Below are 26,980 nucleotides of genomic sequence, written 5' to 3'. Positions count from 1 at the left end.
GCTATGCACCCTAACAAGTGCTTAATACATTTTTTAAAGATTATACTTATTTATTTGAGTGAGAGAGCAAGAGAGTAAGAGAGCCAGCAGGAGTGGGGGAAAGGGCAGAGGGAGCCGGAGAGAAGCAGAGCAGTGAGCCTCACAGGGCTTGATCCCAGGACCCTGAGATCATGACCTGAGCCAAAGTCAGATGCTTAACTGACTGAGCCACCCAGGCACCCCAGTGCTTAATACTTTTTAAATAACTGAATGAACAAATGATCGATTTTGTTTAGGTTATAAATCTGAAGTACAAATCCTACATCATATAAACACAGTAATTTTGTTAATACTCTCTGGTGGATTAGAGGCAGCTATAAATTCCCTGACACCTCCTTCCAGTGACAGATGGTGGTCTATTTCCCCTCCCCTTGAATCTATGTTGGCCTCTGACTGCCAGTTCTAGGACTAGCCTGAAAGAGGATGTGCAGCTTCTATGTGGTCTCTTGAGAAGTCTGACTACTCTTTGGAAGAGACCATGTCGAGAAACCTTGACAATCTGTGGAGAGAGGGAGGGTCCAGCAGAGCCAAGTTGTCCAGCCATTTCTGCCAAAGCACCAGGAGAAGCAAGTAAAGCTGTCATGGACCAGCCCAGCCACCAGCAGGATATTACATAGGAACCACATTCAAGGCCATGTGAAGTTGAAGACCTGCCCAGCTGAGCCCTGAGCTGGTCCCCAACGCTCAAAACTATGAGATATAATAAAATGGTTGTTGCCTTAGGCTCCTAAATTGTGGATGCAGTTTGTTACTACACAACGATGGATACACGAAAAAGAATTTAGCCCGAGTTACCACTGTTTACCAGAACAGCAGTTTATTACCAACATTCAAGTCCCTACTTCTCTTTTGAAAGTTATGACATCCAGTGAAAATGATAATGCTTGTCTGGTGTTCGAGGTAAGCGGTTGAGGCTGCTCAAGCAGGGAGGGGCTCACCTGGGAGTTTTGCCACTGAGAGAATCAGTGTCTCTTGGCATGCACATGGGTGCAAGTGAGCACTTGCTGATGCATAATTCCACTGTCACATCCTTTAGTAATGGAAAGGTAAGTCATATCTTGGTCTCTACAGCAATTCTGCTGGGCTATTAATTTTTTTTTTCATTTTATATGTTACAAAGATATCTATCCATGATTTTGTGGGTTTTTTTTAAATTTTATTTTATTATGTTATGTTAGTTACCATACAATACATCATTAGTTTTTGATGTAGTGATCCACAATTCATTGTTTTCATATAACACCCAGGGCTCCATGCAGTACGTGCCCTCCTTAATACCCATCACCGGGCTAACCCATCCCCCCACCCCCCCTCCCCTCTAAAATGATTTTGGTCTACATAAGTAATCTGGCCATAATTCTGTATTTTATGACTTTGTTTCTGTGACTGTTAGGTTGTGGAATATGAAGTTTTATAGTCTTTAAGAAATGGTTCATTTCAGTTGTTAGATCCTAGAAATCTGTAGATCTTTAGAAGAAGTGTACAATTTTAAATAAAAGCTTATCTCCTTCCCAACAATGTTTTTAGTTAATAACTACATTTTTCTTCCACCATTCTTATCATGTTGTAAAATCAGTTTCTCAAAGAACTGTTCTCAACTATTCTCATGTATTTCTCAATTTCCTGTTGCAAACCCTTGGAACCAGTTGGCAACAATGGTGATTCAAGCACAGAGAGACAAGATCTAGACTGGCTAAAGTTGGAAAGGTAATGGAAACAGAGTTGACAGTTACTTCATCCCTTCCTGATAATTTGCCCCCATGAAACGCACAGATCAAAGCGTTCCCAAAGAACATTTTTCAATATTTTGTTATGGCCACTTTGTAATTATTTAACCAATGATTATGCAAATCCTGTCCTTTGAATGCAAAAGCTGTCCTTGGGCCAGAGGTTTAAAAAGCAGGAGGGGTAGGAGACTCACTGTGCATAGAGAAGAGATAACAGTACAATATGATGATGTAAAAACCTCTGGAATTGGGGCACCTGTGTGGCTTAGTTGGTTGAGTGGCCAACTCTTGATTTTGGCTCGGATAGTGATCTCAGGGTTGGGAGATGGAGCCCCATGACTGGCTCCGCGCTTAGCGAGGAGTCTGCTTGGGATTCTCTTTCCCTCTCCCTCTGCCCCTCCCCCCACTTGCATGTGTTCTTTCTCTCTCTCTCAAATAAATGAATAAAATCTATTAAAAAAAAACCCTCTGGAATTATTTGCACATCATTTCTAAAAAAAAAACAACAACACACACACACACAGTAATAAATAACAGGAGAGAAAACTTTTCAAAACTAAATTGGGGACAAAGGAGTACTCATGAGAAATTGAAGACCCATAGTGAAGAGAGATAACAAATGAACAAAATATTTTTGTCTCCCCTATTATGTGTTTGTGTTCTGGTTCATGCAGTCACATAAACATAAATTCAAACGTACATGAATTAAAACAATCTCTGCCCACAAGTGGTTCACCATCTGGTGAGGTGGGAGGTAGAAAGAGTTAAAAGTAACTATATTCCAATGGGATAAGTGCTATGAGTGGTGTGAAAAATGTGCTAGAAACATAAGGAAGAATTAATTACATCGAGGAAGTGGGAAGGGGCATTTAAGCTGAGTCTGGAGGGTTAGTAGGATATCTCTATGTATAGCTAGAGGAACAGTATTTCTGGAAGAGAGTTTTGCTTAAGACATGATGTGGAAGAATGAAGGAACAGAGTCGTTTCCGGAATGGCAAGATGTGAAGATCATATTAGGCTTAGTCATAGGATGAGTTAATTGAGTGAGGGGTGGGGGAGAAACGAGGGTGCAGTGGCTTGCAACCTAATCTAGAGTTCAGAGCCAGATCATGAAGAGACATGTAAACCTGGCTAATGTGTTTGGATTTTACCATGTAGACAATGGGCAGTCAGGAACCTCTTAGAGCAGAGAGTGTGCCATGAGCATACATGTGGTTTGGAAATATCACTTTGTCCTGGCACTGCCGGTAGGATGATCATGGATTTGCCTTTGGAGCAACTGCCACAGTTGCACTTTTATATATGTTGGAGTGATTATTTGATTACTACTAATTAGAGAACAGAACACCATGTACACAGGTCCATGTTTGCTCAAAACAGTCTCCTCATCACCAAGCATGGTGCCTGGTATACAACACAGCTTCAATGAGGAGTCATTGAATGAATCAAACCATTCAATATTACTGTAGGCCAACAAAGAGGTGATGAAGGCCTGAATCAAGGCAAGGCCAGTGACAACAGGGAAGAGAGAACTTGGATTCACATGTCTAAAATGAAAGTCCTGGGTTAACTCCTAGAGGTTAGGAGAAAGGATGGATATGAAAGGGGGACTCCAAGGTTTCTAGGGTAGGTGATTGGGTAAGGGCAATTGTTAAAGAATCAGGAGGAAGAGAAGTGGGTATTGTTGAGAGGGGAAGAATTTGGTGGTTTCCATGTATATTTGAGAAGCCTACAGGACATCCAGCTAGAGGTATGATGTGGGTAGCAGGCAGAATGTCTTGGTAGAAAGAACTGAAAAACCAGCGGACGCTGGATTTGGGCTTTGTCATTTACCAGTTCTGTGACCCAGGGCATGTCATTAGCTTAACTAACTTTAATTCAGATTTCTATCTTATAAAATGGAAATAAGAATCTCTGCTATAACTAACTTAGGATGATTTTATAATAATCTAAACTTTAAAAACATTGCAGAAAGTGATTTCTAAGGATTTTATGAGGACTCATACTTGTTATTATCATTACCCTAAAAGACTGCAGTGCATCCCTGAATGGAGCATGGTACTAAATGGTTCAAGGTCATAGATTTAATGTACCTGGGCCACCTGACTTGGTAAGAGTTCAGATAAGCCCCTCCCTTCTGGCCAGCAGCCTTGTGAATGGGTATGACAGCAGAGCAGTCTAGGCACATCATAAATAGAAAAATATCTCTACATATGTCTTCTACCAAGAGTGACATATTCCAATTTTAACAGAATGAGGAGATATTAATATAAGGATTAGGATATATGGTGTATTGCTGGTGATGAGAAAACAACTCATGCTCAAATGAATATATCCTCTTGTCAGGTTCTGATGCCTTTCCTCTTTTCAGAAAGCTAAACACAAGTCCCTTTATTTTAATACATCCTTACTTCTAAAATTTTCACTTCCTTCTTCAGTCACCATCCAGGACCTCCCCCCTCTACACTAGGCCCATGGACTCAATGTCTGATTCAGGTAGGGGTGAGTCACTCCCATGTTACTTCTTCCAGCATCTGGATTTTCCCTAGAAGACACCAATCTGCTTAGGATCCAAGAGCTGAAAACATCTCAGCATTTTGACCTTAGGTGGGTCCTAAGGTTCCATGGGAGTCTGGCAGATAGGAACAGAAAAGGGCCCTCAATTCCGATGATGGATTTCACAATTCCTAAAGCCAAACTCTACAGCAACCTTGGCCTGATACGGAGGTAGAGGTGTTGGAGGCAGTCTTCTATTAGCGACTGGCTCCTGTCCTCAAAATGGGCCTTTGCATGGATTCTGAGGAGGAAGGAAATTTAAGTTTCTGAGACAAATTGATAGGGCTATATCTTTCGCCTGTCTCAAGTTCTTTGATGTGATATAAAAGCAATAATGTGCCTGGGAATGAACTTATAAACAGTTATTTATTTTATAGCATAATAAAAGTGCGGCAAGATTGAATTGGGGTTTAGACAAAGGACTGGGAAGGCGGTAAGGAGACCTGGTCTTTCTTGCCAATGTGCACACCATGTCCATCTTCAGTAAATCACTGCGTGGCTCTGGAACTCAGTTTTTCCACCCGTGAAACATGGGTAGAAGGCTTACTGTGTGCTAGGCTCTGTTCTTGAGCTTGGGATACGTCAATGAACAGAAGAGAAAAAATGATTTCTTTCATTCATAAAACTCATATTCTAGTGAGAGGAGAGACAATAAAAAATACACATCCTAAGTACATTATTTTGTATTTCAGAAGTTAATAGGTGATGACTCCCCTCATCCACACCATGTAAATAATAATGTACACAGGTTATAGGTTGTAATGACTCAACAAAGTAGAAGACAAAGCACGTAGCACTCAAATGTTACTATTATATTTTCTAATTAAAATTTCTAATAATTACCATTATTATATTTTCTTAAAAAATTTTTTTTTTAGTAATCTCTACACCCAACATGAGGCTCGAACTCACAACCCAGAGATCAAGAGTCGCATGCTCTTCCGACTGCGCCTGCCAGGTGCCCCTTCAAAAAAATTTTTTATTATTATACTTGCTAATCTCAAATACTTTGACTCCAAAATCATGATTCTCAGCTAACAGGTGCTATCATGACAAAGAGCAATACTTGAAAATCACAGAGAAAGCCAAGGATATAGTTTGGTCCAGGTGGTTTGCTTCAAAACATGGCCAATTACAGCAACAGCAATGCCTGCAGAAAGAGAAGTGCCTCTAAGACTCACACAGGACGGACATCTGTGGGCTACATCTTTATTTCCAGGAGTTAAAAAAAAGATTTATAAATTTTAAAACAAAGCTTTTTAATTTTATAACAGGTCTAACAAGCCTCCAGAGGCTGGCTCTTGGAAGAATGACACACCTGAGCAATAATCAGAAAAGGCAGGATTGTCTCCTCTGGGAATCGATGTTAACAGATTTGACTTTTTCTTTTTCATGCCAGACACAGCGCCCATCCGGCAGACGTATGAATTTCAGTGCCTTGCTTACAGAACTGCTGACCTCTGTGGGAAATGTTTAAGTCCTTGGATGTAACTTATTGTTGAGCAAACAGTATTTCTGGCACTAAACACACTTTGGGTTTATATCTGTTTCCATCAATCTTTATGCAATGACATTATCATTGCTCACCTATTACAGATATTTCTGAACTGAGACTTCTTGAAAGAGCAGAAGGTTGGAGAGAGTATATATTGAAATGACCAAAAGATTCTGTTGCTTCCCCCCCACCCCCCGCCCTTTGCTTATAGAGGTCATAAAATCACTCATGGGACAAGACATTTTTTATTAGAAAACAGTAAAAGCAGCTCTGGCTGGTCTTCTTCCTGTATTAGGTAAATGCTACACATTTTGAGGCTGATACTATGAAAAAAACTATGCCTCATTCATTCACTCACTCACTCACTCACTCATTCATTCTATTCATCATATGTTGAATGTTTGTTATGTTCTGGGCGCTGTGCTAGGTAGGCACAGACATAAAAACTAAAGAGCTCACAACTCCAGAGAGAGCATTCTGTCTATGAACACGAGGCTAGATTGCCCAGAACCTAAAAGAAGGTCATTTCATTAACTTCACAGAGAACTTGGCCTCACTTCCCAAATGCTGCTGGGAAAGCTGTATTGCCAGGACTTTCGGAGGCCACTGGCTCCCAGAGAGGATCCAGGAGCGATCTGGGAGGGAGTGGGTTTGGTGCCATGCTGAGGGCAGCAGGATCATTAAGTTCACTAACTGCTTGCAGGGGAATAGGGGTAATGGGCCAGAACCTTTCTGGAGCTTAGTGTTCAGGAGTTTGACTAAGTCCCGCAAAGAGTATGTTAAGCAATGTAGACAAGTTTATTTCAACTCAGCAAAACTTTACAAAGGGACTCCAGGGGAGCAAGTTGGGCCCAGATGTGCAAGGATGAGCATTAAGCAGTCCCTGCGTCAGGGAGCTTACAGTTCAAGTCATATCTCAGGATGGGCTAAGGGCAGGGGGAAAGCTTGATCTGGAGCTCACGACAACATCGAAGCAGTTCTGCAAGAACAGATGAAGGGACTGAAGCTCGGAGAAGGGCAGTAAGTTGGCTACGGATGCCATGAATTATACCTGGTTCAGTCCCCAGAGTAGCTTTAATCACCCCTTCAGGTTTTCTGGGTCTGCAGATACAGACTTTCAGCCAACTTTCTGGGTCACAGGATTCGCATGCATGCAGCAGGAAAATAGGAGTTTGCACATATTGAGCACTTACTCTGTGTCAGGCGCTGTCCAAAGTGCTGGTGCATATTAAGTATTTTATATTTATTATCTCATTTAATCCTCACAAACCATTTGTACAGGTTGGGGGGTGGGGACCATGATTGTCTCCATTTAACACAAGAGGCAACTGAGGTATAAGGAGGCTAAGGTACTAGCAAAAATCCATATACTCAATAACTTGATGAATCAGGATTCAAATTCTGGTTACCTAAAGATTGCTATTCCTACTGTACTGTTGCCTGGAACAAGCTCTTTCCCTTTTGGGCATATTGAAGATTGGTATCAAATAAGTATTTTAGCAATGGGAATTCTGGCAGACTATAGATAAATAATTATGGTAGCAGATCTAAACCAAGAACATCAGAAGGATTCTATCTTTATCAGAAGGTCAAGAAAGCCCTCTGTTGACGGCAAGCTAGCTTCTCATATATTTCTTTAAATTTCAACCTTGAAAGACCCTCTATACATCCATCTGTCCATCTACCCATCAACCATTAGGCAAACATTTGTGGAGGATCCACTATATGCTAAAGATGCAGGGGATACAAAGATACACACAGTCCCAGCCCTCAAGAAAGTCATCATCGTGTGTTGTGGGGGTCTTGCAAAAAAAAAAATTAGGACCCAGTGATATCCATGTTCCATATTAGGAAGAAGCAAAGTTTTGTGGGTGCACAAAGGAAGAAGCAAGTAGGTCAGCTTGCAGGAGTCAAGAACTTCCAGAGGGGCTGACATGTAAACTGAGGATGAGAGCTGCTTAGAAAAACATGGCAGCTTTGAATGTGTGTGGAAAAACTGAGGAACAGTGAGAGGGTGAATGAGTGGAACATTCCAGAAGCCACTGGCAGCATTTGGAATGAAGGACACTGGAGTAGGAATTAGAAGACATGTATTTTCCTCCTGGGCCTGGCACAACATAGAAGTATGACACTGGGTCAGTCACTTGCCTGAGACTTGCTTTCCTCATTTATTAGATAAGGATATTGATATTTAGTTGACTTCTCACTCACAGGGATGTAAGTGAACATTTCTGTACTTTTTGAAGAACATTTTATTAATGCAAATTATTATGATTATAAATGAATTTCTCCTCTCCATTCCCCAACTGTATAAGGACAAGTTTTAACTATAAGGGGAAAAAAAAAGGAACCCATGGGTATCAAATAAGACTTAGGAAAAATGTGTCTCCTGTACAATGTCCAGATTTTTTTACTCTGACTTCCATCTTCCCAAAGTCCACACCACACCTTGTCATTAACTAGTGTTCATTTTTGCTTTTTACATTTGACCTCTTCTCCCCCTCATTTCTAACTTCGCACTGGACTTTTAGACCTGCCCTTCCCACTTCCCCAGGCACCATTTTCATTACTTTTGTTCCTGTGGTATTAACTATGATGACTAACAGATAAAAATCCACAACAAACTCTGGGAACTTCATGAGTTAACTTGGGCTAGGCTCTTACTCTCAACTAAGCACATCGGGATGAAAGCATTCAGAAAATGAGCTTCCATTTCATCTCTCTGGTTTCCCCCTTCATTACAGATGCTTGCCCATCTCGGGTTCTCCTATGGGAAGACTTTCCTGGAAGAAGAGAGAATGTATGGCTGTTTTATTAGGACCAGTGGCGACTGCCATTTGAAGTTCGGAGCTGAAGCCCAATTATCACATTTATTGCATCAGATGCTTCAATCTTTGCTAATTCTGGGGTGCAGAAATACCACACTTCCTCCTGGGATATAATCTGTCTGTGAGAGAAGAAATATGAATCTGTCGTGTGGGAAGGGATTAAAAAAAAAAAAAAAGAAAAGAAAACGAAGGCTTAGTGGCCTGGAGACAGAAGTGTTCTGTAATGGTTGCTCTGACATACCTAAGAAGTTGCTCAGGAAGTGGAGCAGGAGAAGTACAAGGAGCAGGAGGGGGACAATCATAATGGTCATCTATGTCTAATGAGGGCCTACTATGGTCCAGGCGCAATACTAAAGGCTGTATTGGGAATGCTCATCCGGTCCTCCCAACAACCCTATAACACAGATACAATTCTTGTCACAGTTTTAGGGATGACAAAGAGGCTAAATGATTTGTCCAAGAGACTATAGCTAGTCAGAGATGGAAGCAGGATTCTATCACAGAGAGAAATATCAGACACATGGTCTCCTAGGAAGGCTACACATCAGGGTCATTTGGGGGAGTTACTCAAACTATTGATTCCTGAACAACACGGAAGATATACTGAATCAGAAATTCTAGGGATGCCACCTAGCTTTTAGTTTCCTAAAAGCTTCCCTGGTAGTTTTGATGTTCATCCAGGTTTGAGCACCTTTGGAGGACACAGGCTCTGTATGATCTGAAGGGACAGATACAGTACAAATATGGGGATAGTGCAGGGAGACAGATTTTAGCTCAGTGACGGAGAGGAGTTTCTAACAGTGGGGGATGACCTGAGATGGCAGGTGCTGCTCTGGGAGCGAGTGGGCTTCCTATGCTGTGGGGCCTGGAAGCCAGCACAATATAAACATGGTGACATTTAAGTCACTTCTAATCTCAATAGTCTTTGAGTCCCAATCATTAATTCACTCAACTGGCATTCATTGAGCATAAACTATATGCTGGGTACTGTGCCAGGCACTTTTATTCTCCCAGTGAACATGGAACACCGATAATTTCCACCTGCCTTCCTGACCAATGGTAGTGTGTAGTTTTGTCATTTGAAGTAGCCATGAGAGGGTGGTCCTGTACCACAGCTCAGCATATGTGAGGGGTGTCTTTTGCCCTAGTTTTTTCACTCATTGGTTGACTGATTTAGAAACTATTTATTGATTGGCTACTATGTGTTAGATGGCTACCTAAACACTAATATTTGTGCTCTTCCTTCCATATACCTTTCACAGGTGTCATTGCCTAGCCAGGGACCATTGGTCCTAGCACACTTTGCAGTTAGGTGCGGCCATGTGACTGGGTTCTTGCCAAGAGAATGTGGACAGTGATATACACACTTGTAGACTGGGCCCATAAAAGCCTCCCATGAGGCACTCCTTCATACTCTTTTTCTTTTTGGCTGGATTGAACAGGGAAAACCTCTAGGGAGACTTTGGGAGCCACTTGTTGATGGTGGCAGAGCCTCTGCTGGCCTGGGTAGCCGAATGATTGCATGGATGAAGTCATCCTGCCATCTGTCAAATATGCCTAAAACCGTTATCCATGCAAAAATAAGTCTATCACATTGGAGCTTTTATATATGACATTGCATGTTATTGCAGTTAGCCTACTTTCATATAGGTCTATGAATAAGACAGACCTTGTCTGTGTCTTAGAGCTTATAGCAGCACTGGAGAGAACAATTACAATCAAGGCTGTGACAAGATGAACTCCCCACAGTAGCCCATGACAGGGGCATCTAAACCATCATCCTAGAGGATCTCAGAAATGCCATTTGAGTTGAGACCCAAAGGGTAAACTGGAATTCATCAGAAGGGGAGAGAGGAAGGACATTTCCATCAGAGCACAGCCTGGAGCAAGAAAGTACATTGGGTGTTTGAGGAAATGAAACAAGTTCAGTAGGGCCAGAGTGAGGTCAGGGACAAAGTTGGGTAGTGGTAAGGGATGTTGCTGTAGGGTTCAGATTATCTGCCAGATCAGCAGAGGGGAAAAAAGAGTCTTATGTCCCTTTTAGATTACTGCGCTCAGAGCCCCAACTTCACTGAGGAATACTTTCCAAGTCAGACTGTTCTATATAGTTCCCCATTTTCATTCAGGCCCATTGTGAAAGCCCAAAGTGTATGTGTGTGTATGTGTGTGTGCCCATGCACATACGTTAATAAAAAAAGGGAGGCAAAAAAAAAAAAAAAAAGGGAAGGAAGAAAGTTGATTCAGTCATTTTGAACTGAGTCATATCAGAGAGGCAACAGAGGGTGTTGGTTCTGAGGGCGGTGGGCGGTCACCAGCCAATGCTGGATGAAGGCCATGGCACCAGGAGATTTGTGTGGTGGGATCACCAGTTCCAGCAAGCTTAACAGAAATGAAGAGTACCAGCCCAATTCTAGTTTAAACAGACAATATTGAAACTCTGCCAGGAAGAATCTCAGCAATATTTTGCAAACTTTAATAACAGCTCAGAGAAACCGATCAGAGCATTTGGCTTTGCCGTGCATTATTGCTTAGCTGGACCCATGTAATAGCAGAGAGAAATGAATATATTTTTTTCCATTTGCAGAGAATAATATTTTTCTTCCTCCCAAATGGAAAGGAATTCAGTAAAGTCTAAATGTATTTGTTTTGTTCCTTATTTCAACTTCCCTATAAATCACCCATAGGGTTTTGGCACCCACTGTTAAGGTAGTTGGTTCACTGCCTGAAATATCTTCTTATTGGAAATTGTATTCTATAAACTGGAATTTCATGTAGTTGAAACCTTAATTTGTAGCTTTGACATCCCACTTGCCAGGCAGTGACTATGAGAATGAGGTAGGTTTTTGGATATGCCGAGTAGTGGGAGAGTTCCATGCATCATTTCCCTCTGGGACAAGGAAAATTAACAGCTTTTGGATCCACAAAGACCATGAGATGGTTTTGGAACCTGAAATGGGATCAAATCCCAGATCTACCACTTATGACCTGGGTGACTTTGAAGACAGGCCTGAAGGCCTCTGGGATCCTTGAGCTCCTAGGTAAGTTGGAAAGATAAGGTAAGGTGCATCAAACATCTGGGATAGTGGCTGCCTTTTAGGAGAATCCTATAAAATGGCAGTTCCCTTCCTGTCCCTCCTCTTCCTTAAGGCAGAGAGAAGGGTCGTGAAGCCCAGGACTGCGGCACAAATACTGTTTTCACGTTGGCATGTGGACACTTTACTCCCAGCCCCGTGAATGGGAAAGCTCCATAGATCACAATCAGTTCTGGCAAAATAGGCAGATCAGGGGATAATGTGGGTTGGTTAAATGTGAAGGTGCTTCCCACAGGGAGAAAGGTATTTGGAGAGTCCAAAGGATGAGGTGGACTCAAGCACATAAGGGCCTTAAAAAAACAAGCTGCCAGCCAGTTCTTAGAACTGGCTCCCTCAGCTGAGCCACTCAGATTTGGCTCAGCTGCAGGACAAGTGAAATGCTCTGGCCTCACTTTGGGGAATAATGCAAGGGAAGATGAACTGAGATCTTTTACTCTTAGACAGGTGAATATTTTCTGACGAAAACAAAGTTAGGAAAAAAAATAGCAGGGAAGAACATAGGAGAGATTGATTTTTCTTTAGGTAGGACTGGTGGTTCTCCAACTGTTTTGGTGACAAGTCTGTACACGAAAGGGGTTGGAACGTTCTTTCCCATTCATTAGTCTCTGCTGGCAAGTGATCTCCATAGGAGGACTGCCCTGACTACCCTTTTCCCCGAAGAAAGTATCTCCTTACCTTGCTTTATGCTTATCATAATATTTATCATCATCCAAAATGACACATACTGATTTGGTTTTGTGTTCATAATCTGTCTTTTGTGTACATAATCTGTACTCATCCAGCGTATCTACTGTATCCCTAGTGTGTGATGCCTGATACAGAAATATGTACTGGAGGAAGCAATGAACAAAATAATATATATTGTGTATAGTGATTGCTGTTTTTAGTTTTAGAGGTTAGGGGGACAATTAAGTAAAAATAAAACTATTGCTACAAAATAAGACATTATAAATAGATACTTCTCCAGAAAATACAGCCAATTTTTTTCTTGATTTATAAGTACTTTTAGAAGCAGAACTGATTTTTATCCACTTTTCCTTACATAAGTATCGTCAAAAAGTTCAATGTTTGGCCAATGAATTCCAAGTTATGTTTAGATAAATACGCTTACATTTTAGAATTTCATCCCAGTTCTTGGTAATCAGAAAGTATTATCCAAATAAGCTGTCATTTGTACCATTAATTATCTTAAAATCGGCTCCACTGTCTCAAATGCATAAGCCTTATATTTTAGGGTCAGTATGATGTCACTCTCAGTCTATTAGCAAAAAACTGTACATATTATAAACATTTTAAATGAACACAATTACGAAAAATCTGCTTTTTCACATGCGTACTGGTGTCCACATGGTTTAAATGTTTTGATAAAGGGAGAATGGATTTTCATCAGGCAATCAAATGTGAGTCTCACTACAATGTGAAAGGGACCTAGGCAGCTGGAATTGGTACTTCATAAAACACTTCATACTTCAGGGTAAAATTCATTCTGCTCTTGGATGCTGGGGTCATATTTAAAAAGTAGATTGGAGGTGGGGCACCTGGGTGGCTCAGTCAGTTGAACATCTGACTCTTGATTTCGGCTTGGGTCACGATCTCAGGGTCCTGGGATGGAGTGCTACGTGGGGCTCCATGCTCAGCGAGGACTCTGCTTGAGATTCTCTCTCCCTCTGCCTCTCCCCCACCCCTGTGCACACTGTGTCTCTCACTCTCTCTAAAATAAATAAATACATCTTTAAAAAAAAAGTAGATTAGAGGGGACACAAAGGAATAAGGACACCCCCGACTGGCAGTTAGTGCTGCGACAGCCCACCCAGAGGACAGGCAAATGAACACCCAGCATTCACGACTCACAAGGGACTCTCCATTCCTCCTAAGGCGATATGTGTTGAGTTTTCTGTCTCTGACCCTCATTCCCTCCTCATGCTCTGCAAAAAAACAAAGTAGCTTATGCTAGGAAGACAATGTAGCAGGAACTGTTCACTTTGACTCTGGAGCAGATGTTGTTCTGGCCACAGACGATGTGACCTGCTATAAAGGATCCCTTCAAGCCTCTGTAAATGTAGATAGGAATAGCATCTACCTTGTGGGCTTGCTGTGGCTTGAATAAGCTGATGGTACAGGGCTTACACTTAGTAAGTCCTTAACCAATGCGCGTTAGCAGTGATGAAAAGCTATTTGGTGACTACTTCATACCCTTCGCTGATCCATCTACAAATCCTGCACTGCAACGATATTTGTTTTATTAAAATATTGAAGCAGAAAAGCCCCATTGAGCAACAGCATCCCATTTGCAAGAGAGTCCTAGCGAAGACAAGGGAAGTCAGGCAGGCTTGCGCTTTCACAACATTAAAGCAATTATACCCTGCGTTATTAAGCTCCATGGTATCCAGTTCAACTTGTGAAATAATAAGAATTAAATACAGCCCAAACAGTAGCACTTTCCTTCATCCGTGGAAGAGTGGTACTCAACAATGAAGCTCTCTAGCTAAATTACCAAGTTCAGGGCCTAAATTTAGGATGGGACAATTTTGAAACAGTTGATTACTGCATCTAAGATTATGGGTGTTCTTGTGAACTGTGGAAACTGATGAAATAAATATAAAACAGTGGATTATTATGGGCACAATTACGGGAAAAACCCTGCATGGGCTGCCTGGAGTGGTTCTATATTACTATACAGAGATTACTGAAAAGCGATCACAACTCATGCCTATGAAAGACACCACAAACAATATCCATCTTCTATAAGAAATTTGACAGAGGGACTGAATAGAACAATTTATTTCATCATCAAATCTGACCCTTAAGATGAAAAGACATGTTTTTGGAGATTGGAACCCTCCCCTATGCTTCCCTTGGATGAAAAATCAAAACCAAAAAACATTGGTTCACAGCACAGAGAGCAGGCAAAGTGATATCACACAACATAGTCAGAAATTTACCTTCCTGATTTCTTTCTTTTTTTTTTTTTAAAGATTTTATTTATTTATTTGACAGAGACAGACACAGCGAGAGAGGGAACACAAGCAGCGGGAGTGGGAGAGGGAGAAGCAGGCTTCCCACCGAGCAGGGAGCCCGATGCAGGGCTCGATCCCAGAACCCTGGGATCACGGCCCGAGCCGAAGGCAGATGCCCAACACCTGAGCCACCCAGGCACCCCATTACCTTCCTGGTTTCTAATCAGTTCCCAAGAAGGCCAGAGGACAGAATTCACATTTGTGCTTTGGCTTAAGACAGACCCCCATTTTTGATCTGTGCATTTCAGCCAGTTTCTTGCCTTCCATAAGCCATGCTTTCCCCATTCGTAAATAGATGGTAGACATAGGGCTGTCTTCCTAGGATTGCTGTAAGGCTCTGGGTGAAAGGTTTACATGAGTTATTCCATTCAACTCCACTGTAAATGCTCCATAAATGGTAGCCACTCTCTGTAATTCCACTCTGCCTCTGCAACTTAAAAACTTTGTGACCTTGAGGAAATTATTTAATTTCTACACGCAGCTGTTTCCTCATATTTAAGAAGATGATGATTAATGATTGTACCTACCTGACCGATTTGCTGGGAGGAATGAATGAGCTAGGTATAACGTGCTTATCATCAGACATATGATAAACCTTCTATGTGTTAGCTGCTATGATTATTATTATGACTACTACAACTTATTAATTAATTTAATACTGCAGCTATTCTAAGAATCAATCAAGTCCACGGCAGGGGACTAGTGGGGACTGACCCTTCCTGGGACGTGGTCCTGATAGCTCTATCTTGTCAAACGAATGATATGATGGACACCTTAGACTTGCATGTTCCTCTCCAGCTCTGCGGCCTAGAAGCCCCATCTCTAATCTGTGGGTATGCCAAGATGAGCCCCCAGAGGCTACATCACAAGGCCACTCAGAGCCTCTCTCCACAAGAAGAACTGGAGGGTGGGAAGAAAGAGGCAGGGGCTGGAAACTGATCAGCCCTCCCAAACTTGTGGGGCCTTGATTGGGACTTCGGATGTCATTGCTCAATAAACTATTTTTGTTATCATTAGAATCATGCAAATATAATAATTAAAAGTCAATATTAAAGAAAAACAGAAAAATACTGGTAACTGTGTCTTCCTTTTGTTTTTTCTTCTGATTCTTTCTTTTCCTCATTCCCTCCTCACCCTCTCTTCCAATATACTGGAGCTTCAAAGAAGAGAAGTAGCCATGGCCTTTCCCAAACTCTGACAGGGCTCGGTATTACCTTCTCTATTAAAGTTCTCCTTGACCAGGATCTGAGCTGCCTGCATCTGTGATTGGTTCAAACCCCATCTGTGGAAACACCAGCTTGAGCTTGTGCTTTCCCATCTGTAAGATGGGGATAATAATTCTACCTCACTCACAGAACCACTAAGAAGGTTACATGAGATCATACTTTAGACATTTGGGCAGTGCTTGGCACATAGTAAAGGATCATATATGCTAGCCAATATTATTTGTCTCAAGCTTTGGCATTCCAGTTTCAGAAAGTTAATAATCTAGCCAGCTAGGATTTTCCTCTTTTTTTTCATTTTGTTATAAAATATATATAAGATAAAATTTACCATCTTACCTATTTTTAAATGTGTAGGCCAGGGGCATTAAGCACATACACATTTAGTGGGGCCATCAATTCCTCCTAGTGTGTGGGTAAGTCCCATGAGATTCTGAATCAGACCTTGTGACTTGCCCAAAGTTACACTGAGTCCTGGAACCTGTATGTTCCCCCCCGCCCCCCAACTCCATCAGAATTCCCCAGAGTTTGGAAGGATCTCTTCTTCCTCTCATGCAGACTCAAGTTTTGGAATGAGTAGTGAAGTCGGGAATAAAATTACAGCATTCATTTAGTCAACACATTTATTCCATAAATACTTATTGGGCATCTACCTGTCATGGAAAGGATGCATGCAAGAAATGTGGCAAAGAGAATGTATTCCTTACAATAGCCATATTGGTATTTGGTTGGTTTTATCTTTTTATTTTATAAATGAGTCCATGGAGGGCCAGAGAAGGTTGGTAACTTACCCAAGGCCACAAAGTAAATAGTGGAGATCGGATCCAATACCAGGGGAATAGAACTCCAACATATGATGGTGAATCTGGTGACGGGACTTACTGAGGTCTCCTAGGGATTTGTTTTGCTTTTGTTTTTGTTTTGCCTTGAGCCATAACAACGTAATACCAATATGGCAGAGTACCTTTTTTGTTACAATGGGAAAGACACACAGATTCCTCTGTGAATGAAGGGTACCTGAAGCAAAAAGGAATTAAGTCCCATGTTCACAGATGGAGAACATTATTGAATTATCTTATGTCTTGGGGATGGGGGTGCTGATGGTGGTGATGATAATGATGGTGTTGATGATGATGTTGGTGATGATGAAAATGCTAATAACTATCAACCATGAAGTGCCTCCTACATACCAGGTTTGTGTTAGGTCCATTCATAGATGCTGGGAATATACTAGTAAGACAGATACCAAGATACTAGAAGATACCTATTATCATGGAGTTTATAATGTAATAAGCAATAGGATATATTATCTTGATCCTCAAAACAACCATATGAGATTAGAATGATAACAGTCATAGCAAAACTACCCTTAAACTTCTATTTAGAGCATCTCCTATGTTCCAGATAGTCTTCTTGGTGCTTTACACACAAAGTATGTCATTCTGAAGATTACAGAACTGCAATGAGCATCAGTTTCCTCATAACAAAAATGGGCACAAATGGGTCTGTCTTACACCAAAGACTTTCTACCATATTCTCCTCTCTTATGCTAAGCTCTGGCTTCATTTTCTATCCAGACCATTTGTTATTTCTATCCTGGGTTTAAATCCCAATATCTTGGACCAGAAAGCAAAAGGGGTTGGATGCTTACTTTCTAGCAGCTACCAGGTCTCTGACGATGAGAACACCTTTTTTTCCCCCTTCTGTCCCTTATAAGGGAGAGCCAGGAATCCCAGCCAGACCACTGACTATGAACTGCCTCATGAGGGCTGTGTGTAGGAGCTTGGTTTCCTTGTCTTCTTCACTCTAAAGTGTCCTGGATGAGCCCCTTCATAGGGGCTGGGCTTTTTTCCTAGGCATGATCTTGGTCATTCTTCTGCAGGAGTCAGGGATATTTCCACTTCCCTGAATACCCTATGCAAGGTGGTGATAAATTCATATAATATTATTGCTATTTCAGCTTCCATAGTACTTTCTCATAGGTTGTCTCAGTTGATGCTCATAAAAACCCTGAGGATATCTTTATTTTATGAAGGAGACTCAGGTAGCTCTCCAGAGAGGCCCACATGGGGAGAAGCTGGTTGACACATTTACTGAAACTTCATGAGCAATTCTGAGCCAGAAATGCCCAACCAAGCCACTCTTAAATTTGTAACCCTCATAGGTGATAATAACATTTGTTGTTTTAACAGCTAAATTTGGGGGGCAGATTGTTATGCAGAAACAGATAATGAGTACAAATTTTGAGAGCACAGAAATGCATCTTCAGAGTCAGACAGTTCTCGATTTGCATTCCAGTTTTGCCAGTTATTAGCTTTGTAACCTTGGGCCACTCATTCCATCTCCCTAAGTCTCAATTTGCTCATCTGCAAAAGGGGGAAAGTAATAGTACTTATGCCCAAGTTTCTTCCCTCCAGAGTAAATAAAATGATGCTTGTTCAACACAGTGCTTGGCACACAGCAAACAGTCAGTTTTTGGAAGTTATAATTATTAATATTGCTATTACAGTCTTTTGAGCTCATTTTGGCAAATATTTGAAATATTCATTCTTCTTAAAGTACCAACTACAAGCTTTGCTTAGTTGGATTATACAGAAGGAATCTTTTTATGAGGAAGATATGCTCAGTCAGAAAACACAGGTTTTGCCTGCTATTGCCCATGGTGCTGAAGGACATGCCAAGATTAAAAAGCTCTAACCAACCAGCAGCCAACTGAGCTTTCTTCTTTAGTATATTCCCAGCATCTATGAATGGACCTAACACTCTTCTACATTACAAAATGAACAGCATTTTGTAATGTAATTAAGAACACCCCGAAGAATGAGTCCTCCATCACCTCCTCATTCAATCACCTTTTCCTTCACCAGCCAGAGCCCAGAGCTGGGCTTCCTCTTCCCCTACAAACAATCACCTGACCTCCAGCTCATCAGTCCCATACCTGGGACAGTATTCATTGATTTTAGGGGCCAGAGTCCAACATTTTTCTCGAATCTGTCTTTTTATGGTCCACACTAGGGTCAAAATGAATTACATACTCATTTTCTGGGGTGACATTTTTTGATGTGACAGTGATTAGAAACTCTTCCTCCTTCCCATCTGCATATCCATGTTTATGCTCTTCTTGGCCCTATGACTCATTCCATCATTAAGTTGAGGGCAGGTGTGGAAGACCGTTTCCCTTGAAAACCGTGATTTATCTGTGGTCACCATCCTCAGAACAGGACTCAGTAAGGCAACTTATCTCCCACAACAGTGTTCAAAGAGATGAGTGACCCCTACCCACACTGACACTTCTGTATTTTTTGAGAAGACCATTTAGCTCATTTCTTAGACCAAAACGATAGGTCAATCCAGATTTATTAAAACATATGTTTTGATGTGACTATCTCATCAGGCAGTGAATGACTTTATCATGGAGAAGTTTAAGATGACTGTACCTTGTTGGAAATAATCCTAACTAATAAGCTGCATAGGGACGTTGCTCAGGGATAAGAGGTTTGACTGTTGATCTTGGCTTGCTCACCAATTAGCTATGTGAACTTCGGCAGGTAACTATGTGTCTCTGAGTGAACTCAGTTTCCTCATTCATGAAATGGGGAGAATAATACCTGTTTCACCTAGTTTTCAGGGTTTTTAGAAAGATCAAATGGGATGATATTAATAAAAGTACTCTGAAAATAATAATTTAAATACCTTCAATTTATATAAACACTCCAGTGTAACAAGAAACTCTACAATAAATTAACCAGGTTTAACTAGCAACCTCCCACCCAACGCAAAACAATGACATTTGAAATATATGCACAATATGTATAAATCAAGCTGTATGGACAAAAAAAAAAGATTTTATGTTTGGCAAAAAACACTATAGAAAGAAAGCTAACACAAACATGACAGAATGTCAAAATATAAGCAATGTCAAAAACCTTAAAGTAGGTATTATCTTTTTTTAAAAGATTTATTTATTTGAGAGAGAGAGGGAGAGAGTGTGTATGCACAAGAGTCGGGGAAGGGGCAGAGGATAAGGGAAAGAATCTCAAGCAGACTCCCCACTGAGTGTAGAGCCCCACGCAGGGTTTGATCTCAAGACCCTGAGATCATGACCTGAGCCGAAATCAGGTGACTGACTGAGCCACCCAGGTGCCCCAAAGTCGGTATTATCTTAAATCTGTAAGAAAGTGAGGCAAATAAACAGAACAAGAAGCAGGAAACCTCCCATCCTAAATAATCTAAGGCTTCAAACAGTCTAATCTTAGAATTGGGAAATCTAACTGGTTAAGAAGTACATAGGGCTATGCTCAAATTCCTTGATTATCAGAAAATGTAAGTTAAAAGAGCCAGATACCACTTTACACCCACCAAATTGGCCAAAATTAGAAGTCTGGATAATGACAACCACTCCAGAGGGAATACACACTGGTTCACCCTTATGAGCTGTAATCTGACACCACTTGGTGAAATTAGACACGAAGGTACCTTATGACCCAGGAATCTCCATCCTTGGTGCAGAGCAGAAAAATTCTTCCCAGGTTTTTGTATGAGGCAACCCAAGCATATGTAGGGTTGTAGCTAAGTAAAGTGTGATGGAATGCTAGGCAGCATTTAGAACTATGGACTAGATATACATATAGCAATATGGAGAGATATCAAAAATAGTATTGAATGGAACAAAAAGAAAGTAGGAGGTCTATAACAGAATATCATTTGCATGGATTATAAACATTCACAGAAAACAACAGTATATATTAATAATATGTCAAACACACTGGAGTTTTTGCTTAAGTAGGAGGAGGGTAGGATTGGAAATGAAATTTGGCAAAAGAAGGGAAAGGTAAACCCCACAAGAATCCCTTGAAAGACCTGAAAAAACTGTATACTATGAACCAAGTAGTATAGTTAAATAATATAAAAATTATATACCCAGGTGAACATATACACCAGCAAGGTCAAAAGCATTTGCAACAAAATAACTGGTTATTTCTGTATACTTCTGGAATGGGATTCAACTATTATTTTCTTCTTTTGTGTATCTGCATATTCTACACTTTCCATAATGGACATACATTCCTTTTTTTTTTAAGTTTCTATTTAAATTCCAGTTAGTTAACATACAGCATAATATTAGTTTCAGGTGTACAATACAGTGATTCAACACTTCCATACAATACCTGGTGCTCATCATGACAAGTGCATTCCTTTATCTCCCTTACCTATTTAACCCATCCCTCCACCCACCTCCCCTCTGGTAACCATCAGTTTATTCTCTACAGTCAAGAGTCTGTTTCTTGGTTTGTCTCCCTCTCTCTCTCTTTTTCCCTATGCACACTTTTGTTTTGTTTCTTAAATTCCACATATAAGTGAAACCATTTGGTATATCTTTCTCTGACTGACTTATTTCACTTAGCATAATACTCTCTAGTTCCATCCACATCATTGCAATGGTAAGATTTTATTTTTTTATGACTGAGTAATATTTTATTGTGTGTGTGTGTGTGTATACATATATATATGTATATATATATCTCACATCTTCTTTATCCATTCATCAGTCTATGGACATTTATGCTGTTTCCATAATTTGGCCATTGTAGATAATGTTGCTGTAAACTTTGGGGTGCATGTATCTCTTTGAATTCGTATTTTTGTATCCTTTGGGTAAATACCTACCTAGTAGTGCAATTGCTGGATTGTAGGGTAGTTCTATTTTTTAACTTTTGAGGATGGACATACATTCCTTTTGTACAAAGGCAAGCGACTTTACTTAAGAATCCTGAAAACAGGTGGGGTGCCTGGCTGGCTCAGTTGGTGGAGCATGTGACTCTTGATCTTGGGCTTGTGTATTTGAGTCCCATGCTGGATGTAGAGATTACTTAAAATCTTAAAATGTTCTCATTTCTTGTTGTCCTCATGAAAATGGACAGGGTGCAAAACTTTAAAGAGTTGAGCCTTGGCAATATATTTACCAAAAGAAAGAATTCTGCAGGAAGAGAGAGAAAATGGCGCACTTGGTAATGATTTTTTTTATTGGCTCCCCCAAGAAACCCAAGTATTAAAAAATGTTGTCTTAGTCTAAGAGCTGCCAAATCTTTTTTCCCTGTTAGAAGTCCATTAGCAGGGAACACATAAAGTATCTGCCCTTCTCCTATTCGGGTGTCAAATAAAGCCATTGGCTTCTGTTTTGTAGTCACTGGAATTTTAGAACATTTGCAGTCCTTTCCATGGGGTGGCTCCTTCTGTATATTTTTCAGGAAAAAAAATCCACTCACATTTATATATGAGATGAATATGTTATTAATAACAACTATTAAGAGCTGACATTAGAATTCTTCTGAGGAAGGGAATGATGCTTATTTGATAAAATTTTTTGATGAGCTCTACAGGGTATGAGATTAGTAGTCAAAACCACAAAAGTTGATGATAAAACACCCTGAATGAGATTTTGTTTTGTTCCCAAAAGGAAAGTGGAGCAAACACTGGGAAGAGATTATCTAGACAGAAAGCAAAAGGAGGTAAGACGGTCTGTAGGAATAACCAGGTAACATCCCTGTGTGGGGTTCTAGAAACAGGATCTCTAATGATAAATCTGATGTTGTCTGAGGTCGATAAAGGACTTCTCTTCCCTGCCACAATTTTAAGTAAAGTTTATTTTTGGACCTAGGAGATGATGCTGAGTTTTATATCAGGGAGACAGCATGTGTGGGAGCCAGAGCCCAGAGATGGGGGAACCCTGAGGACACTTAAAGCTCCACAGACTCCCGCGTGGTCCTGACTTTCACGCCATCCTATCTATTTCTTCAGAATGATCACAGCTGGCAAGCTGTTTTCTGTTTTGCCAGGACAACAAAACTAGGGCATGCCAAAGTAGGCAGATTCCAGCCTTTGGGGGGGAACTGGACAAGTTCTCAAAGATTGAGAAGGAGCCTCCAGTTCCCATGCTTAGATACTAGGAGGACAGACTAACCTTCAGTAATGATGAGCTTCTTCAACAGCCTGGATCACATGAACATTGGAAAGAACTGTGGACCTGAAATTAGGCGTACCAATACTGCACTCTGGGGTGGCAGAGAGAGAGGAGGGAAGTGACATCAATTGACTGCATACTGTCCCAGCCACATTACACAGCTCAGCTGATTTAACCCTTATTACAATCCTGGGAGGTGAGTATTATTATCCCCATTTTACACAGGAGGGGGCTGAGCTCAGGGAGATTAAATCACTTGCCCAACATTTCACAGAGTTAAGTGATGGTACCAGCATTTGACCCAAGCCTGTTTGCAAAGTCTAGTCTCTTTGTACTCTGCTATACTCTACCTTTTGAAGAAACAATCAAAAGGTACATAGCAGCTACCTTCAGGGAATATTAAGTAAAAAAGGACTGGCTGACAAACCATTCTCTTTTGATATTTCCATCATTTGGGGTGATATGTTTGTGCATTTATCACAGAATCTTCAACTTGTAAGGGAAACTTTAGAGAGCCTCTAAACAGAAGGCTCTTTTTGGAATTGGGGTGTGGGTGGATGTGGTCTAAGGTGAATCTGACTGAGAAAAAATAACCAGGATAAGGGAAGTGGGGACTCATTTTAAGCAGAGTTCATATAGTGGAAAGGTGAGAAGTCGCTGTAGGAAGTAGTCAGCACAGAGGTGGAGTCTGGCAGGACTAAAGTGAGGAACATGGATAAAAAGGGGGCATGGATACAGATGTGTTTTTCACTTCCAGGAAGGCTCAATTTCCCTCAGCTAAGCAAATATGGATTGATGACCTACTCTGCATGTAGCAAGCACTGTGCTACATACTGGGAACCCAAAGATGACTGTGGCAGGGAATCCAAGACCATTAGGAGCCTAGTCTAATTGGAAAGTATGCTGAATATTGTTGATGGCCTCCGAAGAATCCTTTACCCCTTACCCCTTCCTACAAGGACCTGAACTTCTCAGCACAGAGTCCTGGCCAGTGAGCAGACTCCCATCTCTTTTGTACTCATGACTGGTTTAAGGATGGGCACCAGTCTTTTCATAGACGCAATCTGTGAAATCTCAGAGCTTTCATTGGCTGGTGAGAAGAGAAATTCTTTCTCCTCGTCTGGGTATCAGTGAGAAAACTTGGCAATCTCTTTGATACCATAAGAAACTAATCTGAGGTAAAGCCAGGAAGACAGGGCCAAAAGAAATACATAAAAATAAAGCCCAGTGACTCTACGAATCTCTGGATTAAACTATACCTGATACCTCTTTTCATTTATGTGGACCAATATATTCTAGTTTGAGTTGGATTTTCTGTATCATGCAGCAAAAACACCATCATTTAAGGAAATATAAAAATAGATCATTCCAATATCATAAGGTGAATGCTACAATAAAAATATAAACAGTGACATGGGATTTTAGAGGAGAGGCACTGACCCCAACTCTGGGATAGAGGCAAGCATTTCTTTTCTTTTTTTTTAAAAGACTTATTTACTTTATAGAAAGAGGGAGAGAGAGAGAGGGATAGGGAGGGAGGGAGAGTGAGAGAGTGCTAGCGGGGGAAGGGGCTGAGGGAGGAAGCAGACTCCCTGCTAAGCAAGGAGCCCTACATGGGGCTCGATCTCACAACCCTGAGATCACGACCCAAGCCGAAATCAAGACTTGGATGCTCAACCAACTGAGCCACCCAGGTATCCCGAGGGAAGCATTTCTAAGGAAATGATGATTTAACTGAGCTTTGAAGGGCGCACTAGAGTTAGGTGGGAAAGGAGGTTCAGGCACAGGGAGCCTCAGGAGTAAAGATAGAAAGGCATGAACTATATGATCTTTGCGGGGAACTTCAAAGTTTAGTATTACTAGATAATAAAGTGCAATGCTTGGCTGGTTAGCAATGTGGATGGAGAGCAGTTTGGGTTTCACTCAGTGGGTGAAAAGGAGATAAGGTTTTAGGCAGGAGAGTGATGTATCTATATTTATATATAGCTGTAAGGCAGAGGATAAAATTAGAGGAGGCAGGGAGCTCAGTTAGGGGGGATGAAATAATTCACACTCACTCATGAGGCCAAATGGTACTAGGCACTCACTACAATGAGTGACAAGGCAAACAGACACAGTCCCTGCCCTTGACAAGCTTACTGTTGGCTGAGATTATTATAGAAGTTAAGGTAAGAGACAGTAAGTGGCAGACTGGGGCAGTGTCTCTGCAGATAGATGAGTAAGAACATTTCAGCAGTGGAAGACATGAAATTTACATACGGGTAGGAACTATGCTTTCCTTACCCTACTCATTTGGAGCCTGACTTCAAACGATCAACAGTTGTCCTACACTGAAAGCTACTATTCCACTTCTGCTGGTAATACAGGGATCACATGGTGTGATGTCCACAGTGAATATTTCAGTCTTTATTATTCTACATGGAATCCCGTTCTTACTCTTGGCTACTCTTGTATGAATATTGGCTCCAGCTATGGAAAGACAAAAGGACCATTAGCCTAGGTTCAGACTGATAGCCAAGAGCAATGGGTTGGTGGCTGTATGAGGAATGGTGTTGAGAAGAATGTTAAGATTGCTTAGATTGATTTTTTTTTAATTGTGTTTATTTGAGAGAGAGAGAGCATGAGAGAGCATGAGAGAGGGGAGGGGCAGAGTGAGAGGGAGAAGCAGACTCCCCACTGAGCAGGGAGCCCAACTCGGGGCTTGATCCCGAAAGCCTGGGATCATGACCTGAGCTGAAGGCAGAAGCTTACCCGACTGAACCATCCAGGTGCCAGTTAGATTGCTCAGATTGATTTTTGATGTCTGCCATGGGCACAGGCAGGATCTGACGGCAATCAGACTGTATAATGGCCAACCTGGTCTTAGCCCACTGTCTATTTTGACCACTAGCTGATAAAACCATTAGTGAGTAGGTGACTTTGCTCTTTTAAACATCAGAAGATGTACACCTTCTTCTGAAACATAAGTACAAAAAATGGAAGCCAATTATGATCAGTATTAACAAAAAGCCCCAGAACTCTTTCTTATTAAAACACTCTTTTAAGTTCTTAACATACGCTTCTCCTTAAAATACTCAACTCACTAAAACAAATCCATTGTAAGATAAATACAGCTATGAGCACCTCTTTATTCATGAGAATCTGTTCATGCTCAAGGACCATCCGTTGAATGGAACTGCTCTTATTGTCAAAATACTACTTGAACTGACAGTTATTTCATATTATTAAAAAGGAATATACATATATATCCATACACACATATTCTTCACCAGCAGTTTTCTATTCTCATAAATCGTTTTAGAAATCCTATACAACAGTAACTCCTAGAAGATTTTGTATTTTAGAAAGCAAGAAAGATCGGGGTGCCTGGGTGGCTCAGTCATTAGGCGTCTGCCTTCAGCTCAGGTCATGATCCCAGGGTCCTGGGATCGAGCCCCACATCGGGCTCCCTGCTCCGCGGGAGGCCTGCTTCTCCCTCTCCCACTCCCCCTGCTTGTGTTCCCTCTCTCACTGTGTCTCTCTCTGTCAAATTAATAAATAAAATCTTTAATAAAAAAAAAAGCAAGAAAGATCATTCTAATGGCAGCTAGCTTCTCACGAATAAAAGACATGCAGTAATTCCAGGATTTCTGTGTGTTGTCTAGACGCTAGCAGGCTCCCTTCGCTCTTGCTTGACGCACCAGCTACAGTCCCTGAGAGTGATCACAGGTGAAATGTAAACTTTAAATAGGATTATTTTTCAACCACACTATGAACTTCTGATGGAGTCATGGGTGGAAGGCGTTTGAGGCCCAGTGTGCTGTTGGCCTCATCACTAATTGGGTGACTCAGCCTCTAAGCAAACAGGCCATTCTACGCTCCAGGTGTTGGGGCGGGAGGCCTGATGGGAGGCTGCAGGATAAGCTAAGCAAATCTCCCTTGTGTCTTAATTTAAGTGGCGTGTCTAGCCTTTAGGGCAGGAGGGACAGCCAGTTAGGCTGATTAGGAATCTCCTCGCTCACACAGGAGAGTGGTCTGCATCAGTAGGCAGGGCATGCTGGGA

At 41.2% G+C, this 26,980-nt stretch overlaps 1 protein-coding gene across 8 annotated transcripts in view; it reads right to left on the bottom strand.

Moving 5' to 3' along the window:
• SAMD12 (sterile alpha motif domain containing 12) overlaps positions 1 to 26,980 on the bottom strand; it is a 386,018-nt gene that overhangs the window by 33,857 nt on the left and 325,181 nt on the right. For 2 of the 8 annotated variants that reach the window (XM_064587971.1, XM_064587972.1), the window contains exon 5: positions 13,274 to 13,662. The exons of 4 other annotated variants lie outside the window; for them this stretch is intronic. In XM_064587971.1, the coding sequence (XP_064444041.1) occupies positions 13,289 to 13,662 (374 nt within the window). In that variant the 3' untranslated portion in view covers positions 13,274 to 13,288. Of the gene's footprint in view, positions 1 to 713; positions 5,473 to 13,273; positions 13,663 to 22,925; positions 23,030 to 26,980 lie in introns of those variants that run through there. 2 more of the 8 variants (XM_064587975.1, XM_064587974.1) reach the window with 2 other exon arrangements.

This window comes from Mirounga angustirostris, unplaced genomic scaffold (genome assembly GCF_029215605.1).
Source record: "Mirounga angustirostris isolate CCGP_5_RB_7025 unplaced genomic scaffold, mMirAng1.0.hap1 SCAF_4, whole genome shotgun sequence".
In the NCBI taxonomy this organism is placed as follows: Eukaryota; Metazoa; Chordata; class Mammalia; order Carnivora; family Phocidae; genus Mirounga; species Mirounga angustirostris.
The sequence above is the reverse complement of the archived record's forward strand: the minus strand, read 5'-3'. Positions and strand labels throughout refer to the sequence as shown.